General features: G+C 50.5%; 1 protein-coding gene across 1 annotated transcript in view; it reads right to left on the bottom strand.

Annotated features, from left to right (window-relative positions):
- Positions 1-19644, bottom strand: part of LOC146058639 (transient receptor potential cation channel subfamily M member 2-like) — a 263946-nt gene extending 244302 nt beyond the window's left edge. Inside the window, exons 1-5 of the mRNA XM_083170912.1 lie at positions 19476-19644; positions 8260-8336; positions 6985-7150; positions 6083-6260; positions 5363-5517 (exon numbers count right to left, since the gene is read on the bottom strand). Of these exons, the coding sequence (XP_083027038.1) occupies positions 5363-5517; positions 6083-6260; positions 6985-7150; positions 8260-8336; positions 19476-19613 (714 nt within the window). The 5' untranslated portion in view covers positions 19614-19644. The remainder of the gene's footprint in view (positions 1-5362; positions 5518-6082; positions 6261-6984; positions 7151-8259; positions 8337-19475) is intronic.
- Between the last annotated feature and the right edge of the window lie 814 nt (positions 19645-20458).

The raw sequence follows: 20458 nt of genomic DNA, 5'->3' as shown, positions 1-20458 counted from the left end.
AAATATTGGGCCAGATTTATGAAGCTCGGTGAAGTGTCTGGGTTTTATCACTGGCTAGTCAGCTCCTAACTGTGAAGTAACAGGCTTGGTTTGAAAAATGACAGGTAGGAGCTGATTGACCAGTGATAAAAACCAGACACTTCTTCACTTCACCGAGCTTAATAAATCTACCCCTCAATGATTTTGCTTTCTCGTTTCCTTCTATTACCAGGGTACCCTGCTTATTTTTTAGTGGGACAATATTTTCCTTACTAAACTGTTTCCCATTTATATAACTGTATCCTAGGTTCACTGCTCACTGGATCCTAGGTTCTCACCCACATGTACAGCTGATAAAGTATTCTGTCAAAAGTTTTGAGTAACAAGTCTACAACAGCTTGAGAGTAGGATCCAGCATATTGTTCAGCCCCTCTTTCTGTATCCTCCTGCTTGAGGACATGTCTGTCGTAATTAGAGGAGGGTCTCCTGGCAGTGACCGAGTAACATGATGTCGCCGCTGCCTACCCATGCGTCTGACCTGACATGGAGGAAGAGCTGGCGGGCGGAGGATGGCGGATGGAGGGTGTGGCTGCGGCACAGGAAAGAAGGGCAGAGAGGCAGGAGCCATAGCAGTGCAGCACAGACCTGGAGACTGGAAAATTTGAGGTGAGATTGGTGTCCTGCTATTATTATGCAGGAGGAGCAGCCTGTGGTGACCTGTTATTATTATTATACAGGGGGAGCAGCCTGTGGTGACCTATTATTATTATACAGGAGGAGCAGCCTGTGGTGCCCTGTTATTATTACTATACAGGGGGAGCAGCCTGTGCTGACCTGTTATTATTATTATACAGGAGGAGCAGCCTGTGCTGACCTGTTATTATTATTATACAGGGGGAGCAGCTTGTGGTGACCTGTTATTATTATACAGGAGGAGCAGCCTGTGGTGCCCTGTTATTATTACTATACAGGGGGAGCAGCCTGTGCTGACCTGTTATTATTATTATTATTATTATTATTATTATTATTATTATTATACAGGGGGAGCAGCCTGTGGTGACCTGTTATTATTATACAGGAGGAGCAGCCTGTGGTGCCCTGTTATTATTACTATACAGGGGGAGCAGCCTGTGCTGACCTGTTATTATTATTATTATTATTATTATTATTATTATTATTATTATTATTATTATACAGGGGGAGCAACCTGTGGTGACCTGCTATTATTATACAGGAGGAGCAGCCTGTGGTGACCTGTTATTATTATACAGGAGGAGCAGCCTGTGGTGACCTGTTATTATTATTATTATTATTATTATTATTATTATTATTATTATTATTATTATTATTATTATTATACAGGGGGAGCAGCCTGTGGTGACCTGTTATTATTATACAGGAGGAGCAGCCTGTGGTGACCTGTTATTATTATACAGGACGAGCAGCCTGTGGTGACCTGCTTTTAATATTATACAGGGGTTGCAGCCTGTGGTGAACTGTTATTAATATACAGGGGGAGCAGCCTGTGGTGACCTGTTATTATTATACAGGGGGAGCAGCCTGTGGTGACCTGTTGTTATTATTATTATTATTATTATTATTATTATACAGGAGGAGCAGCCTGTGGTGACCTGTTATTTTATACAGGGGGAGCAGCCTGTGGTGTCCTATTGTTTTTAAACAGGGGAAGCAGCCTGTGGTGTCCTATTCTTTTGATACAGGGGGAACAGCTTGTACTGTCCTATTCTTTTTTATACAGGGGGAGCAGCCTGTGCTGTCCTGTTCTTTTTATACAGGAGGAGCAGCCTGTGGTGACCTGCTTTTAATATTATACAGGGGATGCAGCCTGTGGTGAACTGTTATTAATATACAGGGGGAGCAGCCTGTGGTGACCTGTTATTATTATACAGGGGGAGCAGCCTGTGGTGACCTGTTGTTATTATTATTATTATTATTATTATTATTATTATTATTATTATTATACAGAAGGAGCAGCCTGTGGTGACCTGTTATTTTATACAGGGGGAGCAGCCTGTGGTGTCCTATTGTTTTTAAACAGGGGAAGCAGCCTGTGGTGTCCTATTCTTTTGATACAGGGGGAACAGCTTGTACTGTCCTATTCTTTTTTATACAGGGGGAGCAGCCTGTGCTGTCCTGTTCTTTTTATGCAGGGGGAGCAGCCTGTGGTGTCCTGGTATTAATATAGAGGATGAGCAGCCTTTGGAGTCCTACTGTTATTATATAGGGGGCGGTAGGGTTTTTTCCCAACCCTCAGCCTCCCCCCACCTCACCTCTGAAGGGGAAAATGTTTTAAGTTTTTTTTTTTTGACTGATCACGGGTCATGATCTTAGCTCTGCCCTCTTACTGAATTATTCTCCACCCACTAACGGCAATATTTTTTTTTTTTTTTGGGGGGGGGGGGCTCCCCCGGGTCACCACCACCTCGCCGCCGGTCCCCGCTGTATTCCCCCACCTCCCTGCTCCACCCCTTAACCCTGCCCGTTTCCCTGAAGCGGAGACAGGCAGGGGTCCCGTCCCCTATCCGATGACGCGCTTGTGTTGGACACTCACGCATCCCAGTCAGATGTAGCACCGCTCACCAATGGGGGTGGTCTGGCAAGCCCCGGCACTGGATGAGTGGCGCTACATCTGTACAAAGCAAATGGATACGGCCGTGCTGCTGTGCATAGGCCGTATCATAGTCAGTGAAACTTGCTTGTGTGTGGCTGTTGTGTTGCAAGTGACAGCTGAGCTCACTCAAGTATCTACAGTATAATCAACTCCAGGCCTAATCTTTTTTTATAAATACATATTTTTTAAACAAAAAACTCCATTTAACGATGCACTATTACTTATGGGCCATTGCTCCGGACTTGCCCCCCAGGCTAAAAGTTGCCAGCCAGCCCCTGGTTGCTAGGCTTCACCACTAACAGCCGCATTCGACGGAGCTGGTTATGCCGGCTCCATCTCCGATGTCGCCTGGTCTTATGTGGGACAACGTGTCCTCCAAGGCAAGGAGAGTGCAAGAGGAAACCTGACTAACTCGGATGGGGCAGGCTGGGACACCCCCAGAACAACCCCGGTGTAACTGCGTACGAGATGACTTGCACCCACAAGGGTGGAGACAAACATACTGTGAATGCAACAATGTACAGAGATGGTATATAAAATATAATAATGGTGCTGCTGCAAATGTGGTGATAAAGTTACAGTGCAGGTGCAACAATGCACAAGGATGGTATAAATACAAAACAGCTCACCGGTATACAAAAGTGGTAACCCCCAACAATAAATGTAACCAAATTTATTTTATTTATTTACAGTTTCTTATATAGCGCAGCAGATTTCGTTGCGCTTTACAATAGTAGACAATGATAAGACAAACTGGGCAACAACAGACAGACTTGGAGGTAGGAGGGCCCTGCTGCAAGCTTACAATCTATAGGGATATAGGGGGGAAACACAAGGACGGGCACCAGTAATAGCATAGCAGTTACAAGTCCAGAAGGGAAGCTATATAATACATAGGTGCCTCAGAGGGTTATGCATGTAGAACTTAAATATGATAGGCTTGCCTGAAGAGGTGAGTTTTCAGGGAACGCTTAAAAGTTGGGAGACTGGTGGAGAGTCTTAATGTGCATGGAAGGGCATTCCATAGGATGGGAGCAGCCCGATGAAAGTCCTGCAATAGTGAATGGGAGCTAGTGATCCGTGCAGAAGAGAGACGCAGATCTTGTGTAGAGCGTAGTGATCGAGATGGGAGATATTTTGTGATAAGTAAAGAGATATATGCTGGTGCAGTATGGTTAATAGCTTTATATGCAAGTAGAAGTGTTTTATATTGAATACGGTAATATACAGGCAACCAATGGAGGGACTGGCAGAGCGGATCAGCAGACAATGAGCGTCTTGCAAGGAAGATCAGCCTAGCAGCAGCATTTAAAATGGATTGCAGTGGTGAGAGTCCAGTTAGGAGACTATTGCAATAATCAATGTGGGATATAATGAGTGCATGGATAAGAGATTTGGTAGTGTCTTGTGTGAGATAGGGTCGTATTTTGGATATGTTTTTTAGATGCATGTACTGTAACATGATTTGGAGACAGATTGAATGTGGGGAAGAAAGGACAGTTCAGAGTCGAGGATGACCCCTAAGCAACGAGCTTGTGGGGTAGGGTAGATTGTTGAGTTGTTAACAGCGATGGAGATGTCAGGATGGTAACTGTTCTTAGTTGGTGGGAATATAAGTAATTCTGTTTTGGAAATATTGAGTTTGAGTTGGCGACAAGACATCCAAGATGAGATGGCAGAGAGACAATCAGAGACTCGACTCAAAACCACTGGTGACAACCAAATATGCTGGTAAACCTAACTAATAGAAGCTGCAGGGAAAAACCCTGACTTATCTGAGAAGATGGAATCATAGATGAGGAGGGAACAAGCAGCGACACTGGTACAGCTGAGAGACACACTGGAACGGGACCAGGAGCCAGGAACACACTGCAGGAGCAAGCACAAGGCTGGGTCTGGACGCTCAGCAGGATTGCTAGCTGGAGTTCACTGGGCTGTAGCAGGATACCATAGGAGCTATAAGCTACAGTATGACTGGCAGGTTTGAAAAGGTCAGGATACCTTAAGAAGGCCTCAGGTAATCAAGGCAGCTGTGCACCATCCAGCCCAGCCAGACTAATGAGGTCAGACTTGTGCATAAATTATCCACAGAGGACTGGGCTGAAATGGCACAGATTCACCACTGGAGGCCACCAGAGAGTCGATTACCAACACAGACTGAAATTAACCCATGACAGACAAGACAGATAGGAGTCATAAATGATGACTCCTAACACCTGTAAAGATCACCCCAGTGCAAATAACATCCTTCTTTCTGGTTTTATTGTCATCCAAAGGGCCTCAGAGGTTTTTTTTTCAATATTGTGTTTTTAATTAGAATTTATTTTGTTTTTCCTATACTGTACATGGTGACTCCTCCACCATTTTCCCCATGACTCTGTATTAGCGACAATCTCTAGGTCATCACTTGTCAGTATCGTCATTAGATCTGAAAAGTTATCTCCTCGGCTCCCGGCTTTAACACAAGTGGATGTACGAGTTCTCACTGTCTCTTATCACCCTATTTACTTCTCAATATTTGTGTTTTGTTTTTACATTTTTATTTCTCTTAATTGGTATTTTGGTAAATTTACCAAAGCAGAAATTGGGTGATGGACACTAATATGTAAATGAGCTTCTAATGGATGGCATATATATGAAGACATGCAAATTACGAGAACAATGCAGAATATTTGGGTGACACTACTGGGCAATGCGACTTGGGATAGAGAAAGACGCAGTACACCGTTGCAAAGGATTCTGGGATATTACCGCAGCACGGAGCAGGTATTTCCTGTTATGGACGGTGCCCCAGGTGGTGATACCAATCAGGGCAATCTCTTGTTGGCTGCCACTGTAATCCCGCACCGACTCGCCCACATACTTCATCACCCCAGCATGGGAACCTTCCGTGATGATCCAGGCCCCTGAAGGAAGAGACATGCACAATCATCATCATCATCATCATCATCATCATCATCCTGTTCTGGGGTCAGGGTATCATTACTGCACCAGCACTAACTCAGAACTGAACACACATCATGGTCCTCAGGTGTTTCCAGGACAAAGGCTGCTGGGCAACATGGTCACCTCCACCATCCTCTGTACACATCTACAATTATCATGTATGCCTACAGCACCCCCAATATACACAGCACTGTACAGAGAATATACAGCATTCATATCAGACCAGACACGGGAAGGACATACATGGTGAGCCGTGACCAGTAACTGGACTCCTGGTCTCAGGGCTGTAGGGCAGTAATGCCAACCATAAAGCCATCTACATCCTCTGTATAACTGGTAACCAAGGTGCCAATCTCATTGCTACAGATGCCAACATCCCTCGGAAGGTTCCAGGACCTCTCCCGTATGAAGCTCAGTATTATGGAAAGATGCTGATAACACATGGCAGAGACATGGCCAGAACAGGGGACACGAGTGATGAGGAGAAACGTAGAGTGGTCTTAGTAGGACATGAAGTCCCCTTACCTGTCTCTGCTGCTTTCACAAGGCCCCGACCAAACTGGGTTTTCAGCCTTGGGCTGATGTTGAAGTTCTTGGATCCTCCAATCACTGATATCAGAAGTTTGGGTGCACTAAGTCCCCACTGTTGTGCCATGAGGTCATACAATACGCTGGGTGTAGTGTCACATGATGCCCGCACATACTGTAGAGGAGAACAGTCCAGTGTGAGTGACATACACAATATTCTGTACTATAAGCACTCATTCATATGGGTAATGGCCCATGTACGTGCACTCTGACCATGGGGCCTGATTCAGGGTTCTATGCTGTCTGCCGCAGCTGCGAGTGTGTTCTCAGATACTGGGGCAGATGTACTTGCACTCTGATCATGGGGCCTGATTCAGGGTTCTATGCTGTCTGCCGCAGCTGCGAGTGTGTTCTCAGATACTGGGGCAGATGTACTTGCACTCTGACCATGGGGCCTGATTCAGGGTTCTATGCTGTCTGCCGCAGCTGCAAGTGTGTTCTCAGATACTGGGGCAGATGTACTTGCACTCTGATCATGGGGCCTGATTCAGGGTTCTATGCTGTCTGCCACAGCTGCGAGTGTGTTCTCAGATACTGGGGCAGATGTACTTGCACTGTGATCATGGGGCCTGATTCAGGGTTCTATGCTGTCTGCCACAGCTGCAAGTGTGTTCTCAGATACTGGGGCAGATAATGTACTAAGCTGTGGACACAGACATACAGTCGCCTGACTCCCAATCACTTTGTCGCTCTCTGCGACCGCTATAGCAATCTGCCGATAATCCCTGATCCACGAATACATGGGGTCGGCATACAGCTCTGAATCAGGCACATAGACCACAGAAGATGTCTCGGACACCACACAATGCCCAGGAAGACATTCAGAACCCTGCGCTCACCTTTGCCCATGTCCTACAGGTTCCTGTGAAGGCAATATCTCCATGGGAATCACAGGGGAATTCCTTCACACAGTTCTGAGGGTCCCACGTGGATTCTGGACACACATCAGGATCCGTGACCTCCGGGACGTGTGACTCTCGGGTTTGGCCACAGCCGCAGATCATTCTGAGTGAGGGAAAGTGACACGGTGACCGGTGACATGGTGACATGGTGACATGCTGACAGGTGACAATGGGACTGATGACAGGTGTCACGGTGACAGGAGTCATTCTGACAGGGGACATGCTGACAGGTGACAATGTGACAGATGACGTGGTGACAGGTGTCAAGGTAACAAGTGATATGGTGACTTTTGACATGCTGACAGGTGACAAGGTGACTGATGACAGGTGTTATGGTGACAGGTGACAATGTGACTGATGACAGGTGTTATGGTGACAGGTGACAATGTGACTGATGACAGGTGACAGGCTGACAGGTGACATGGTGACAGGTGACCAGGTGACTGATGATAGGTGTCATGGTGACAGGTGTCATGCTGGTCATTCCTGTCCAGAGAGCCTCATTCTCTATAATAAACAGAACGCGGCTCCCAATGTTCCCAAAATGTCACAGAATAACCTGCTCCCCCCGGAGACCAGAACCAATCACAGCGTAGGGAACAATCAGTAATTATCATCATTGTCACATATCTATTGCTTCACTGTCACAGCCCCAGGCTCCTCCCTCTCGGACTGTGCAGCTGCTGACATAGTGCATGTCATCATTTTGTCAATGTCGACTAGTGCATGTCATCATTTTGTCAATGTCGACAAGTGCATGTCATCCTTTTGTCAATGTCGACTAGTGCATGTCATCCTTTTGTCAATGTCGACTAGTGCATGTCATCCTTTTGTCAATGTCGACTAGTGCATGTCATCCTTTTGTCAATGTCAACTAGTGCATGTCATCCTTTTGTCAATGTCGACTAGTGCATGTCAAGTTTTTGTGGTTAATCTATTGACTATCTACCTAGACATTGTCTGTGAGCCATCCACATCCCTTATCACCTCCACCACTGGACGATCCCCTGATTATTGCACACTCAGAGGAATGATTGTACAGTGTATGGCTGGCGTCAGATGTCTATGGATGCACCATGTGACCATATGAGGGGAATTTACAAAGATGAGAGTTGTATATCACATGGTATGTTACTAAGGGCCACCAATCCGATTATATTATCTTCTAGAAGGTGCAAATTACATTTTCTAGTGTGTATATAACGAATTTACCCTTCGCCTGATGGGATAAATGTCACACATTCTTTCTTCTTAATATTACTTGTCACCCATGAGTTAAGGACATCATCCTGTGAATAAACAATGTGAGACATCAGAATCATAAACAGCGAGGAGGAGACAGCACAAGACTGGTCAGTAAGGAGGAGACAGCACAGGAGTGGTCAGTGAGGAGGAGACAGCACAGGAGTGGTCAGTGAGGAGACAGCACAGGAGTGGTCAGTGAGGAGGTGACAGCGCAGGAGTGGTCAGTGAGGAGGAGACAGCACAAGACTGGTCAGTGAGGAGGAGACAGCACAGGAGTGGTCAGTGAGGAGGAGACAGCACAGGAGTGGTCAGTGAGGTGGAGACAGCGCAGGAGCGGTCAGTGAGGAGGAGACAGCACAAAACTGGTCAGTGAGGAGGAGACAGCACAGGAGTGGTCAGTGAGGAGGAGACAGCACAGGAATGGTCAGTGAGGAGGAGACAGCACAGCAGTGGTCAGTGAGGAGGAGACAGCACAGGAGTGGTCAGTGAGGAGGAGACAGCACAAGAGTGGTCAGTGAGGAGGAGACAGCATAGGAGTGGTCAGTGAGGAGGAGACAGCACAGGAGTGGTCAGTGAGGAGGAGACAGTGCAGGAGTGGTCAGTGAGAAGGAGACAGTGCAGGAGTGGTCAGTGAGGAGGAGACAGCACAAGACTGGTCAGTGAGGAGGAGACAGCACAGGAGTGGTCAGTGAGGAGGAGACAGCACAGGAGTAGTCAGTGAGGAGACAGCACAGGAGTGGTCAGTGAGGAGGAGACAGCACAGGAATGGTCAGTGAGGAGGAGACAGCACAAGAGCGGTCAGTGAGGAGGAGACAGCACAGGAGTGGTCAGTGAGGAGGAGACAGTGCAGGAGTGGTCAGTGAGGAGGAGACAGCACAGGAGTGGTCAGTGAGGAGGAGACAGTGCAGCAGTGGTCACTGAGGAGGAGACAGCACAAGAGCGGTCAGTGAGGAGGAGACAGCACAGGAGTGGTCAGTGAGGAGGAGACAGTGCAGCAGTGGTCAGTGAGGAGGAGACAGCACAGGAGTGGTCAGTGAGGAGGAGACAGTGCAGGAGAGGTCAGTGAGGAGGAGGCAGCACAGGAGTGGTCAGTGAGGAGGAGACAGTGCAGGAGTGGTCAGTGAGGAGGAGGCAGCGCAGGAGTGGTCAGTGAGGAGGAGACAGTGCAGGAGTGGTCAGTGAGGAGGAGACAGTGCAGGAGTGGTCAGTGAGGAGGAGACAGTGCAGTAGTGGTCAGTGAGGAGGAGACAGCAAAAAAAGCGGTCAGTGAGGAGGAGACAGCACAGGAGTGGTCAGTGAGGAGGAGACAGGTCAGGAGTGGTCAGTGAGGAGGAGACAGCACAAGACTGGTCAGTGAGGAGGAGACAGCACAGGAGTGGTCAGTGAGGAGGAGACAGCACAGGAGTAGTCAGTGAGGAGACAGCACAGGAGTGGTCAGTGAGGAGGAGACAGCACAGGAATGGTCAGTGAGGAGGAGACAGCACAAGAGCGGTCAGTGAGGAGGAGACAGCACAGGAGTGGTCAGTGAGGAGGAGACAGTGTAGGAGTGGTCAGTGAGGAGGAGACAGCACAGGAGTGGTCAGTGAGGAGGAGACAGTGCAGCAGAGGTCACTGAGGAGGAGACAGCACAAGAGCGGTCAGTGAGGAGGAGACAGCACAGGAGTGGTCAGTGAGGAGGAGACAGTGCAGCAGTGGTCAGTGAGGAGGAGACAGCACAGGAGTGGTCAGTGAGGAGGAGACATTGCAGGAGAGGTCAGTGAGGAGGAGGCAGCACAGGAGTGGTCAGTGAGGAGGAGACAGTGCAGGAGTGGTCAGTGAGGAGGAGGCAGCACAGGAGTGGTCAGTGAGGAGGAGACAGTGCAGGAGTGGTCAGTGAGGAGGAGACAGTGCAGGAGTGGTCAGTGAGGAGGAGACAGTGCAGGAGTGGTCAGTGAGGAGGAGACAGCAAAAAAAGCGGTCAGTGAGGAGGAGACAGCACAGGAGTGGTCAGTGAGGAGGAGACAGGTCAGGAGTGGTCAGTGAGGAGGAGACAGCACAGGAGTGGTCAGTGAGGAGGAGACAGGGCAGGAGTGGTCAGTGAGGAGGAGACAGCAGAAGAGTGGTCAGTGAGGAGGAGACAGCAGAAGGATGGTCAGTGAGGAGGAGACAGCACAGGAGTGGTCAGTGAGGAGGAGACAGCGCAGGAGTGGTCAGTGAGGAGGAGACAGCACAGGAGTGGTCAGTGAGAAGGAGACAGGTCAGGAGTGGTCAGTGAGGAGGAGACAGCACAGGAGTGGTCAGTGAGGAGGAGAACGTACAAGAGTGGTCAGTGAGGAGGAGACAGTGCAGGAGTGGTCAGTGAGGAGAAGACAGTGCAAGAGTAGTCAGTGAGGAGGAGACAGCACTGGAGTGGTCAGTGGGGAGATAGCAGTAGACTGGTCAGTGAGGAGGAGACAGCGCAGGAATGGTCAGTGAGGAGGAGACAGCACTAGAGTGGTCAGTGAGGAGGAGACAGCGCAGGAGTGGTCAGTGAGGAGGAGACAGCGCAGGAATGGTCAGTGAGGAGGAGATAGCACTAGAGTGGTCAGTGAGGAGGAGACAGCACTAGAGTGGTCAGTGAGGAGGAGACAGCGCAGGAGTGGTCAGTGAGGAGAAGACAGCGCAAGAGTAGTCAGTGAGGAGGAGACAGCGCAGGAGTGGTCAGTGAGGAGGAGACAGCGCAGGAATGGTCAGTGAGGAGGAGATAGCACTAGAGTGGTCAGTGAGGAGGAGACAGCGCAGGAGAGGTCAGTGAGGAGGAGACAGTGCAGGAGTGGTCAGTAAGGAGAAGACAGCGCAAGAGTAGTCAGTGAGAAGGAGACAGCGCAGGAGTGGTCAGTGAGGAGGAGAGAGCAGTGGAGTGGCCAGTGAGGAGGAGACAGTACTGGAGTGGTCAGTGATTAGGAGAGATCAGTGGAGTGGTCAGTAAGGAGGAGACTGCGCAGGAGTGGTCAGTGAGGAGATAGCAGTAGACTGGTCAGTGAGGAGGACACAGCACAGGAATGATCAGTGAGGAGGATACAGCGCAGGAGGGGTCAGTGAGGAGGATACAGCACTGGAGGGGTCAGTGAGGAGGAGAGAGCAGTGGAGTGGTCAGTGAGGAGGAGACAGCGCATGAGTGGTCAGTAAGAAGGAGAGGGCACAAGAATTGGTCAGTGAGGAGAGACAGAGCAGGAGTGGTCAGTGAGGAGGAGACAGCACAATAATTGCTAAATGAGGAGGAGACAGCACAGGAGTGGTCAGTAAGGAGGATACAGCGCAGGAGGGGTCGGTGAGGAGGATACAACACTGGAGTGGTCAGTGAGGAGGAGAGAGCAGGGGAGTGGTCAGTGAGGAGGAGACAGCGCATGAGTGGTCAGTGAGAAGGAGAGGGCACAAGAATTGGTCTGTGAGGAGAAGACAGCACAGGAGTGGTCAGTGTGGAGGAGACAGCACAGGATTGGTCAGTGAGGAGGAGACAGTGCAGGAGTGATCAGTGAGGAGGAGACAGCGCTGGAGTGGTCAGTGAGGAGGAGACAGCACAAGAATTGGTCATTGAGGAGTAGACAGTGCAAGAGTGGTCAGGGAGGAGATAGCAGTAGACTGGTCAGTGAGGAGAAGAAAGCACAGGAATGGTCAGTGAGGAGGAGACAGCGCAGGAGAGGTCAGTGAGGAGGAGACAGCGCAGGAGTGGTCAGTGAGAAGGAGACAGCACAAGAATTGGTCATTGAGGAGTAGACAGTGCAGGAGTGGTCAGTGAGGAGATAGCAGTAGACTGGTCAGTGAGTAGAAGAAAGCACAGGAATGGTCAGTGAGAAGGAGACAGCACAAGAATTGGTCATTGAGGAGTAGACAGTGCAGGAGTGGTCAGGGAGGAGATAGCAGTAGACTGGTCAGTGAGGAGAAGAAAGCACAGGAATAGTCAGTGAGGAGGAGACAGCGCAGGAGAGGTCAGTGAGGAGGAGACAGCGCATGAGTGGTCAGTGAGGAGGAGACAGCGCAGCAGTGGTCAGTGAGGAGGAGACAGCGCAGGAGAGGTCAGTGAGGAGGAGACAGCGCAGGAGAGGTCAGTGAGGAGGAGACAGCGCAGGAGTGGTCAGTAAGGAGAAGACAGCGCAAGAGTAGTCAGTGAGAAGGAGACAGCACAGGAGTGGTCAGTGAGGAGGAGACAGCACTGGAGTGGCCAGTGAGGAGGAGACAGTACTGGAGTGGTCAGTGATTAGGAGAGATCAGTGGAGTGGTCAGTAAGGAGGAGAAAGCGCAGGAGTGGTCATTGAGGAGATAGCAGTAGACTGGTCAGTGAGGAGGACACAGCACAGGAATGGTCAGTGAGGAGGATACAGCGCAGGAGGGGTCAGTGAGGAGTATACAGCACTGGAGGGGTCAGTGAGGAGGAGACAGCACAAGAATTGGTAATTGAGGAGGAGACAGCACAGGAGTGGTCAGTAAGGAGGAGAGAGCAGGGGAGTGGTCAGTGAGGAGGAGACAGCGCAAGAGTGGTCAGTGAGAAGGAGAGGGCACAAGAATTGGTCTGTCAGGAGAAGACAGCACAGGAGTGGTCTGTGTGGAGGAGACAGCACAGGATTGGTCAGTGAGGAGTAGACAGTGCAGGAGTGATGTGAGGAGACAGCGCTGGAGTGGTCAGTGAGGAGGAGACAGCACAATAATTGGTCATTGAGGAGTAGACAGTGCAGGAGTGGTCAGTGAGGAGATAGCAGTAGACTGGTCAGTGAGGAGAAGAAAGCACAGGAATGGTCAGTGAGGAGGAGACAGCGCAGGAGAGGTCAGTGAGGAGGAGACAGCGCAGGAGTGGTCAGTAAGGAGAAGACAGCGAAAGAGTAGTCAGTGAGAAGGAGACAGCGCAGGAGTGGTCAGTGAGGAGGAGAGAGCAGTGGAGTGGCCAGTGAGGAGGAGACAGTACTGGAGTGGTCAGTGATTAGGAGAGATCAGTGGAGTGGTCAGTAAGGAGGAGACTGCGCAGGAGTGGTCAGTGAGGAGATAGCAGTAGACTGGTCAGTGAGGAGGACACAGCACAGGAATGGTCAGTGAGGAGGATACAGCGCAGGAGGGGTCAGTGAGGAGGATACAGCACTGGAGGGGTCAGTAAGGAGGAGAGAGCAGTGGAGTGGTCAGTGAGGAGGAGACAGCGCATGAGTGGTCAGTAAGAAGGAGAGGGCACAAGAATTGGTCAGTGAGGAGAGACAGAGCAGGAGTGGTCAGTGAGGAGGAGACAGCACAATAATTGCTAAATGAGGAGGAGACAGCACAGGAGTGGTCAGTAAGGAGGATACAGCGCAGGAGGGGTCGGTGAGGAGGATACAACACTGGAGTGGTCAGTGAGGAGGAGAGAGCAGGGGAGTGGTCAGTGAGGAGGAGACAGCGCATGAGTGGTCAGTGAGAAGGAGAGGGCACAAGAATTGGTCTGTGAGGAGAAGACAGCACAGGAGTGGTCAGTGTGGAGGAGACAGCACAGGATTGGTCAGTGAGGAGGAGACAGTGCAGGAGTGATCAGTGAGGAGGAGACAGCGCTGGAGTGGTCAGTGAGGAGGAGACAGCACAAGAATTGGTCATTGAGGAGTAGACAGTGCAAGAGTGGTCAGGGAGGAGATAGCAGTAGACTGGTCAGTGAGGAGAAGAAAGCACAGGAATGGTCAGTGAGGAGGAGACAGCGCAGGAGAGGTCAGTGAGGAGGAGACAGCGCAGGAGTGGTCAGTGAGAAGGAGACAGCACAAGAATTGGTCATTGAGGAGTAGACAGTGCAGGAGTGGTCAGTGAGGAGATAGCAGTAGACTGGTCAGTGAGTAGAAGAAAGCACAGGAATGGTCAGTGAGAAGGAGACAGCACAAGAATTGGTCATTGAGGAGTAGACAGTGCAGGAGTGGTCAGGGAGGAGATAGCAGTAGACTGGTCAGTGAGGAGAAGAAAGCACAGGAATGGTCAGTGAGGAGGAGACAGCGCAGGAGAGGTCAGTGAGGAGGAGACAGCGCATGAGTGGTCAGTGAGGAGGAGACAGCGCAGCAGTGGTCAGTGAGGAGGAGACAGCGCAGGAGAGGTCAGTGAGGAGGAGACAGCGCAGGAGAGGTCAGTGAGGAGGAGACAGCGCAGGAGTGGTCAGTAAGGAGAAGACAGCGCAAGAGTAGTCAGTGAGAAGGAGACAGCACAGGAGTGGTCAGTGAGGAGGAGACAGCACTGGAGTGGCCAGTGAGGAGGAGACAGTACTGGAGTGGTCAGTGATTAGGAGAGATCAGTGGAGTGGTCAGTAAGGAGGAGAAAGCGCAGGAGTGGTCATTGAGGAGATAGCAGTAGACTGGTCAGTGAGGAGGACACAGCACAGGAATGGTCAGTGAGGAGGATACAGCGCAGGAGGGGTCAGTGAGGAGTATACAGCACTGGAGGGGTCAGTGAGGAGGAGACAGCACAAGAATTGGTAATTGAGGAGGAGACAGCACAGGAGTGGTCAGTAAGGAGGAGAGAGCAGGGGAGTGGTCAGTGAGGAGGAGACAGCGCAAGAGTGGTCAGTGAGAAGGAGAGGGCACAAGAATTGGTCTGTCAGGAGAAGACAGCACAGGAGTGGTCTGTGTGGAGGAGACAGCACAGGATTGGTCAGTGAGGAGTAGACAGTGCAGGAGTGATGTGAGGAGACAGCGCTGGAGTGGTCAGTGAGGAGGAGACAGCACAATAATTGGTCATTGAGGAGTAGACAGCACAGGAGTGGTCAGTGAGGAGGAGACAGCACAAGCGTGGTCAGTGAGGAGGCGACAGCACAGGAGTGGTCAGTGAGGAGAAGACAGCGCAGGAGAGGTCAGTGAGGAGGAGACAACAAAGGAGTGGTCAGTGAGGAGGAGACAGCTCAAGAGTGGTCAGTGAGGAGGAGACAGCACAAGAGTGTTCAGTGAGGAGGAGACAGCGCAGGAGTGGTCAGTGAGGAGGAGACCGCGCAGCAGTGGTCAGTGAGGAGGAGACAGCGCAGGAATGGTCAGTGAGGAGGAGGTGACATCACAAGATGGGTCAGTGAGGAGGAGACAGCACAGTAGTGGTCAGTGAGGAGGAGAGAGCAATAGAGTGGTCAGTGAGGAGCAGAGGCGTAGCGAGGGCGGTGCCGGCGGAGCACACACTCCGGGCGCAGGAAGATAGCATGGCGCCGGAGCTGTGCCGGCACCGCCAGCTCGCCCGCCCACTACCTGCCAGCCCCCCTGTCAGTGTGTGTGTCCATGTGCGCACCGCCCGCCCGCTCACAGCTCCCCCGCTGTGTCCTGGAGAGAGACGCGCTATATATGCAATATTCATATCTCAATCTCAATTCATATGGACCACTAGCCAATGGGCGCTTACGGTCCAGCAGCCAATCAACTGGTGGCTGCTGGACCGCGAGCGCCTATTGGCTAGTGGTCCAGCGGGAGATATGAATATTGCATAGCAGCACAGCGCGTCTCTCTCCCGGACACAGCGGGGGAGCCGTGAGCGGGCGGGCAGTGCGCACATGGACACACACACTGACAAGGGGAGAGGTCGGTGTACAGCTGCATCGGCTGTCAGTGTGTCAGCACAGGGGGAGGGAGGGAGGGGGGGTGCGTAACCATCGTGTACTCCCACCCTCCTGCAGCCAGCCACCCACCCACCCTCCTGCAGCCACCCTCCTGCAGCCAGGCACCCACCCTCCTGCAGCCAGCCACCCTCCTGCAGCCACCCACCCCCCCTCCTGCAGCCACCCTCCTGCAGCCACCCTCACACCCTACTGCAGCCACCCACCCACCCTCCTGCAGCCACCCACCCACCTGCAGCCACCCACCCTCCTGCAGCCACCCTCCCACCCTACTGCAGCCACCCACCCACCCTACTGCAGCCACCCACCCACCCTACTGCAGCTACCCACCCACCCTACTGCAGCCACCCTCCCACCCTCCTGCAGCCACCCTCCCACCCTACTGCAGCCACCCACCCACCCTACTGCAGCTACCCACCCACCCTACTGCAGCCACCCTCACACCCTAGTGCACCCACCCTGCTGCACACTACTGCAATCCACCCTGCTGCACCCTCCCTCCCTGCTGCACACTACTGCTCCCACCCTCCCTGCTGCACACTACTGCTCCCACCCTCCCTCCCTGCTGCACACTACTGCTCCCACCCTCCCTCCCTGCTGCACACTACTGCTCCCACCCTCCTTCCCTGCTGCACACTACTGCTCCCTCCCTGCTATACACTACTGGCGGTGCATTGAATTGAAAATAGCGTCGGGGAGCCAGGAGTGGGCCACTGCACAGTTCCCCTTGGCAACGAGCAAATTCAGTCCCCCTTGGCATTGAGCATGAAGCCCCTTGGCAACGAGCATGAAGCCCCTTGGCATCGAGCATGAAGTCCCTGGCATTGAGCATGTAGGTAAGTTGCACTTATGTGTCAAATGTGTATGGTGTGTTATATAGTATGTCATTGGCAATGCGGTGTGTTATATAGTATGTCATGGGCATTGCGGAGTGTTAAATAGTATGTCATGGGCATTGCGGTGTGTTATAAAGTATGTCATGGGCATTACGGTGTGTTATAAAGTATGTCATGGGCATTGCGGTGTGTTATATAGTATGTCATGGGCATTACGGAGTGTTATATAGTATGTCATGGGCATTGCGGAGTGTTATATAGTATGTAATGGGCATTGCAGAGTGTTATATAGTATGTAATGGGCATTGCGGAGTGTTAAATAGTATGTAATGGGCATTACGGTGTGTTATATAGTATGTAATGGGCATTACGGTGTGTTATATACAGGTTGAGTATCCCTTATCCAAAATGCTCGGGACCAGGAGAATTTTGGATAACGGATTATTCCGTATTTCGGAATATTTTAATATTTCAATGATGTATTTTGAAGTATCTTGCATTTATGCTGTATAAACACATAATATACACACAAATATATTTTATTACCACATAAAATACACACAAATATATTTTAATTGTTCAAAAAACAAGGTTTCAAAACATGAAACAAAATGTGTGTACTATCTCAGCACTGAATTTGAATGCCAAGCAATCATTGTCTTGCACATATATAGTGCCAGTTACATATCATGTCCCCAGTGATGCTGTTACAAATGTCCCCAGTGAGTTTTTAGCAAAAAAAAATTTTTTTTTCATTTTCTGGAATGTCCGTATTTCGGAATAATTTGGATAACGGATATTCGGATACGGGATACTCGACCTGTAGTATGTAATGGGCATTACGGTATGTTATATAGTATGTAATGGGCATTACGGTATGTTATATAGTATGTAATGGGCATTACAGTGTGTTATATAGTATGTCATGGGCATTGCGGAGTGTTATATAGTATGTAATGGGCATTACGGTGTGATATATAGTATGTAATGGGCATTACGGTGTGTTATATAGTATGTAATGGGCATTACGGTGTGTTATATAGTATGTAATGGGCATTACGCTGTGTTATATAGTATGTAATGGGCATTACGGTATGTTATATAGTATGTAATGGGCATTACAGTGTGTTATATAGTATGTCATGGGCATTGCGGAGTGTTATATAGTATGTAATGGGCATTACGGTGTGTTATATAGTATGTAATGGGCATTACAGTGTGTTATATAGTATGTCATGGGCATTGCGGAGTGTTATATAGTATGTTATGGGGATTACAGTGTTATATAGTATGTCATGGGCATTGCGGAGTGTTATATTGTATGTCATGGGCATCATGTGTGGGCTTATATGTAATTGGAATTACAAAGTTCACTAAAATGTGCAATGGGCATTACGGTGTGTGGTATAATGTTGGTCTGTGCCCACATTTTAACTGCGCATGAGCCTCACCTACTACAAATTGAGGGGGGCGCGAAACATGCCCTTGCTCCGGGCGCCGTGGCACCTAGCTACACCACTGGTGAGGAGAAGACAGCAAAGGAGTGGTCAGTAAGGAGGAGACTGCGCAGGAGTGTTCAGTGAGGAGGAGACAGCACTAGAGTGGTTAGTGAGGAGGAGACAGCGCAGGAGTAGTCAGTGAGGAGGAGACAACACAGGAGTGGTCATGGTCAGTGAGGAGGAGACAGCGCAAGAGTAGTCAGTAAGGAGGAGACAGCACAAGAGTAGTCATTGAGGAGGAGACAGCGCAGGAGTAGTCAGTGAGGAGGAGACAGCGCAGGAGTAGTCAGTGAGGAGGAGACAACACAGGAGTGGTCAGTGAGGAGGAGACAGCGCAAGAGTAGTCAGTAAGGAGGAGACAGCACAAGAGTAGTCATTGAGGAGGAAACAATGGAGGAGAGGTCAGTGAGCAGCTACACCACTGGTGAGGAGAAGACAGCAAAGGAGTGGTCAGTAAGGAGGAGACTGCGCAGGAGTGTTCAGTGAGGAGGAGACAGCACTAGAGTGGTCAGTGAGGAGGAGACAGCGCAGGAGTGGTCAGTGAGGAGGAGACAGCGCAGGAGTGGTCCGTGAGGAGTGGTCAGTGAGAAAGGGGACAGCGCATGAGTGGTCAGTGAGGAGAAGACAGCACAAGAGTGGTCATTGAGGAGGAAACAATGGAGGAGAGGTCAGTGAGGAGACAGCGCAGGAGTGGTCAGTGAGGAGGAGACAGTGCAGGAGTGGTCAGTGAGGAGGAGACAGCGCAGGAGTGGTCAGTGAGGAGCAGACAGCGCAGGAGTGGTCAGTGAGGAGGAGACAGCACAGGAGTGGTCAGTAAGGAGGAGACAGCGCAGGAGTGGTCAGTGAGGAGGAGACAGTGCAAGAATGGTCAGTGAGGAGGAGGCAGCACAAGATGGGTCAGTGATAAGGAGACAGCACAGGAGTGGTCAGTGAGGAGGAGACAGCACAAGATGCGTCAGTGAGGAGGAGACAGCACAAGCGTGGTCAGTGAGGAGGAGACAGCGCAGGAGTGGTCAGTGAGGAGGAGACAGCGCAGGAGTGGTCAGTGAGGAGGAGACAGCGCAGGAGTGGTCAGTGAGGAGGAGACAGCGCAGGAGTGGTCAGTGAGGAGGAGACAGCGCAGGAGTGGTCAGTGAGGAGGAGACAGCGCAGGAGTGGTCAGTGAGGAGGAGACAGCGCAGGAGTGGTCAGTGAGGAGGAGACAGCACAAGAATGGTCATTTAGGAGAAGACAGCACCAGATGGGTCAGTGAGGAGAGGTGTCAGTAATGGTGTCAATAATGTAGTTATGTTGTATGGAAAAACTCACATTTCCCTCAGTAAGGAATCTTGGTGACATCTTCTTCCTCTTTCCACCAGCAGAGTCACGACAGCATGGAGGCTGCACAATGTTCCTCATGGGAATCCCAACTCTGCCTTCTTGGTCCTGACACCTAGTATTACTCATCTGTGGTATAATAAATTATGGGCACCTGGTTCTATGGAGCTTCTCATGCTGGGGAGAAAACACAATACAGATAGAAATGAGAAGACTGATCATATATATTACACAGACACCCCTCTGTCTCTAATTGTGCAACAAAATGCCCTCAGGGAACTCCATAATCACATCCATACAGACACCCCTCTCCTTCTCACTGGGCAACAAGATGGCCTCAGGGAACTCCACAATCACATCCATACAGACACCTCTCTCACTGTGCAACAAGATGCCCTGAGGGAACTCCACAATCACATCCATACAGACACCCCTCTCCTTCTCACTGTGCAACAAGATGGCCTCAGGGAACCCCACAATCACATCCATACAGACACCCCTCTCCCTCTCACTGTACAACAAGATGGCCTCAGGGAACTCCATAATCACATCCATACGGACACCCCTCTCCTTCTCACTGTGCAACAAGATGGCCTGAGGGAACTCCACAATCACATCCATACAGACACCCCTCTCCTTCTCACTGTGCAACAAGATGGCCTCAGGGAACCCCACAATCACATCCATACAGACACCCCTCTCCCTCTCACTGTACAACAAGATGGCCTCAGGGAACCCCACAATCACATACATACAGACACCCCTCTCCCTCTAACTGTGCAACAAGATGGCCTCAGGGAACCCCACAATCACATACATACAGACACCCCTCTCCCTCTCACTGTACAACAAGATGGCCTCAGGGAACTCCACAATCACATCCATACAGACACCCTCTCCTTCTCACTGTGCAACAAGATGGCCTCAGGGAACTCCACAATCACATCCATACAGACACCCCTCTCCTTCTCACT

Source organism: Crinia signifera, chromosome 2 (genome assembly GCF_055691185.1).
Source record: "Crinia signifera chromosome 2, ASM5569118v1, whole genome shotgun sequence".
In the NCBI taxonomy this organism is placed as follows: Eukaryota; Metazoa; Chordata; class Amphibia; order Anura; family Myobatrachidae; genus Crinia; species Crinia signifera.
The sequence above is the reverse complement of the archived record's forward strand: the minus strand, read 5'-3'. Positions and strand labels throughout refer to the sequence as shown.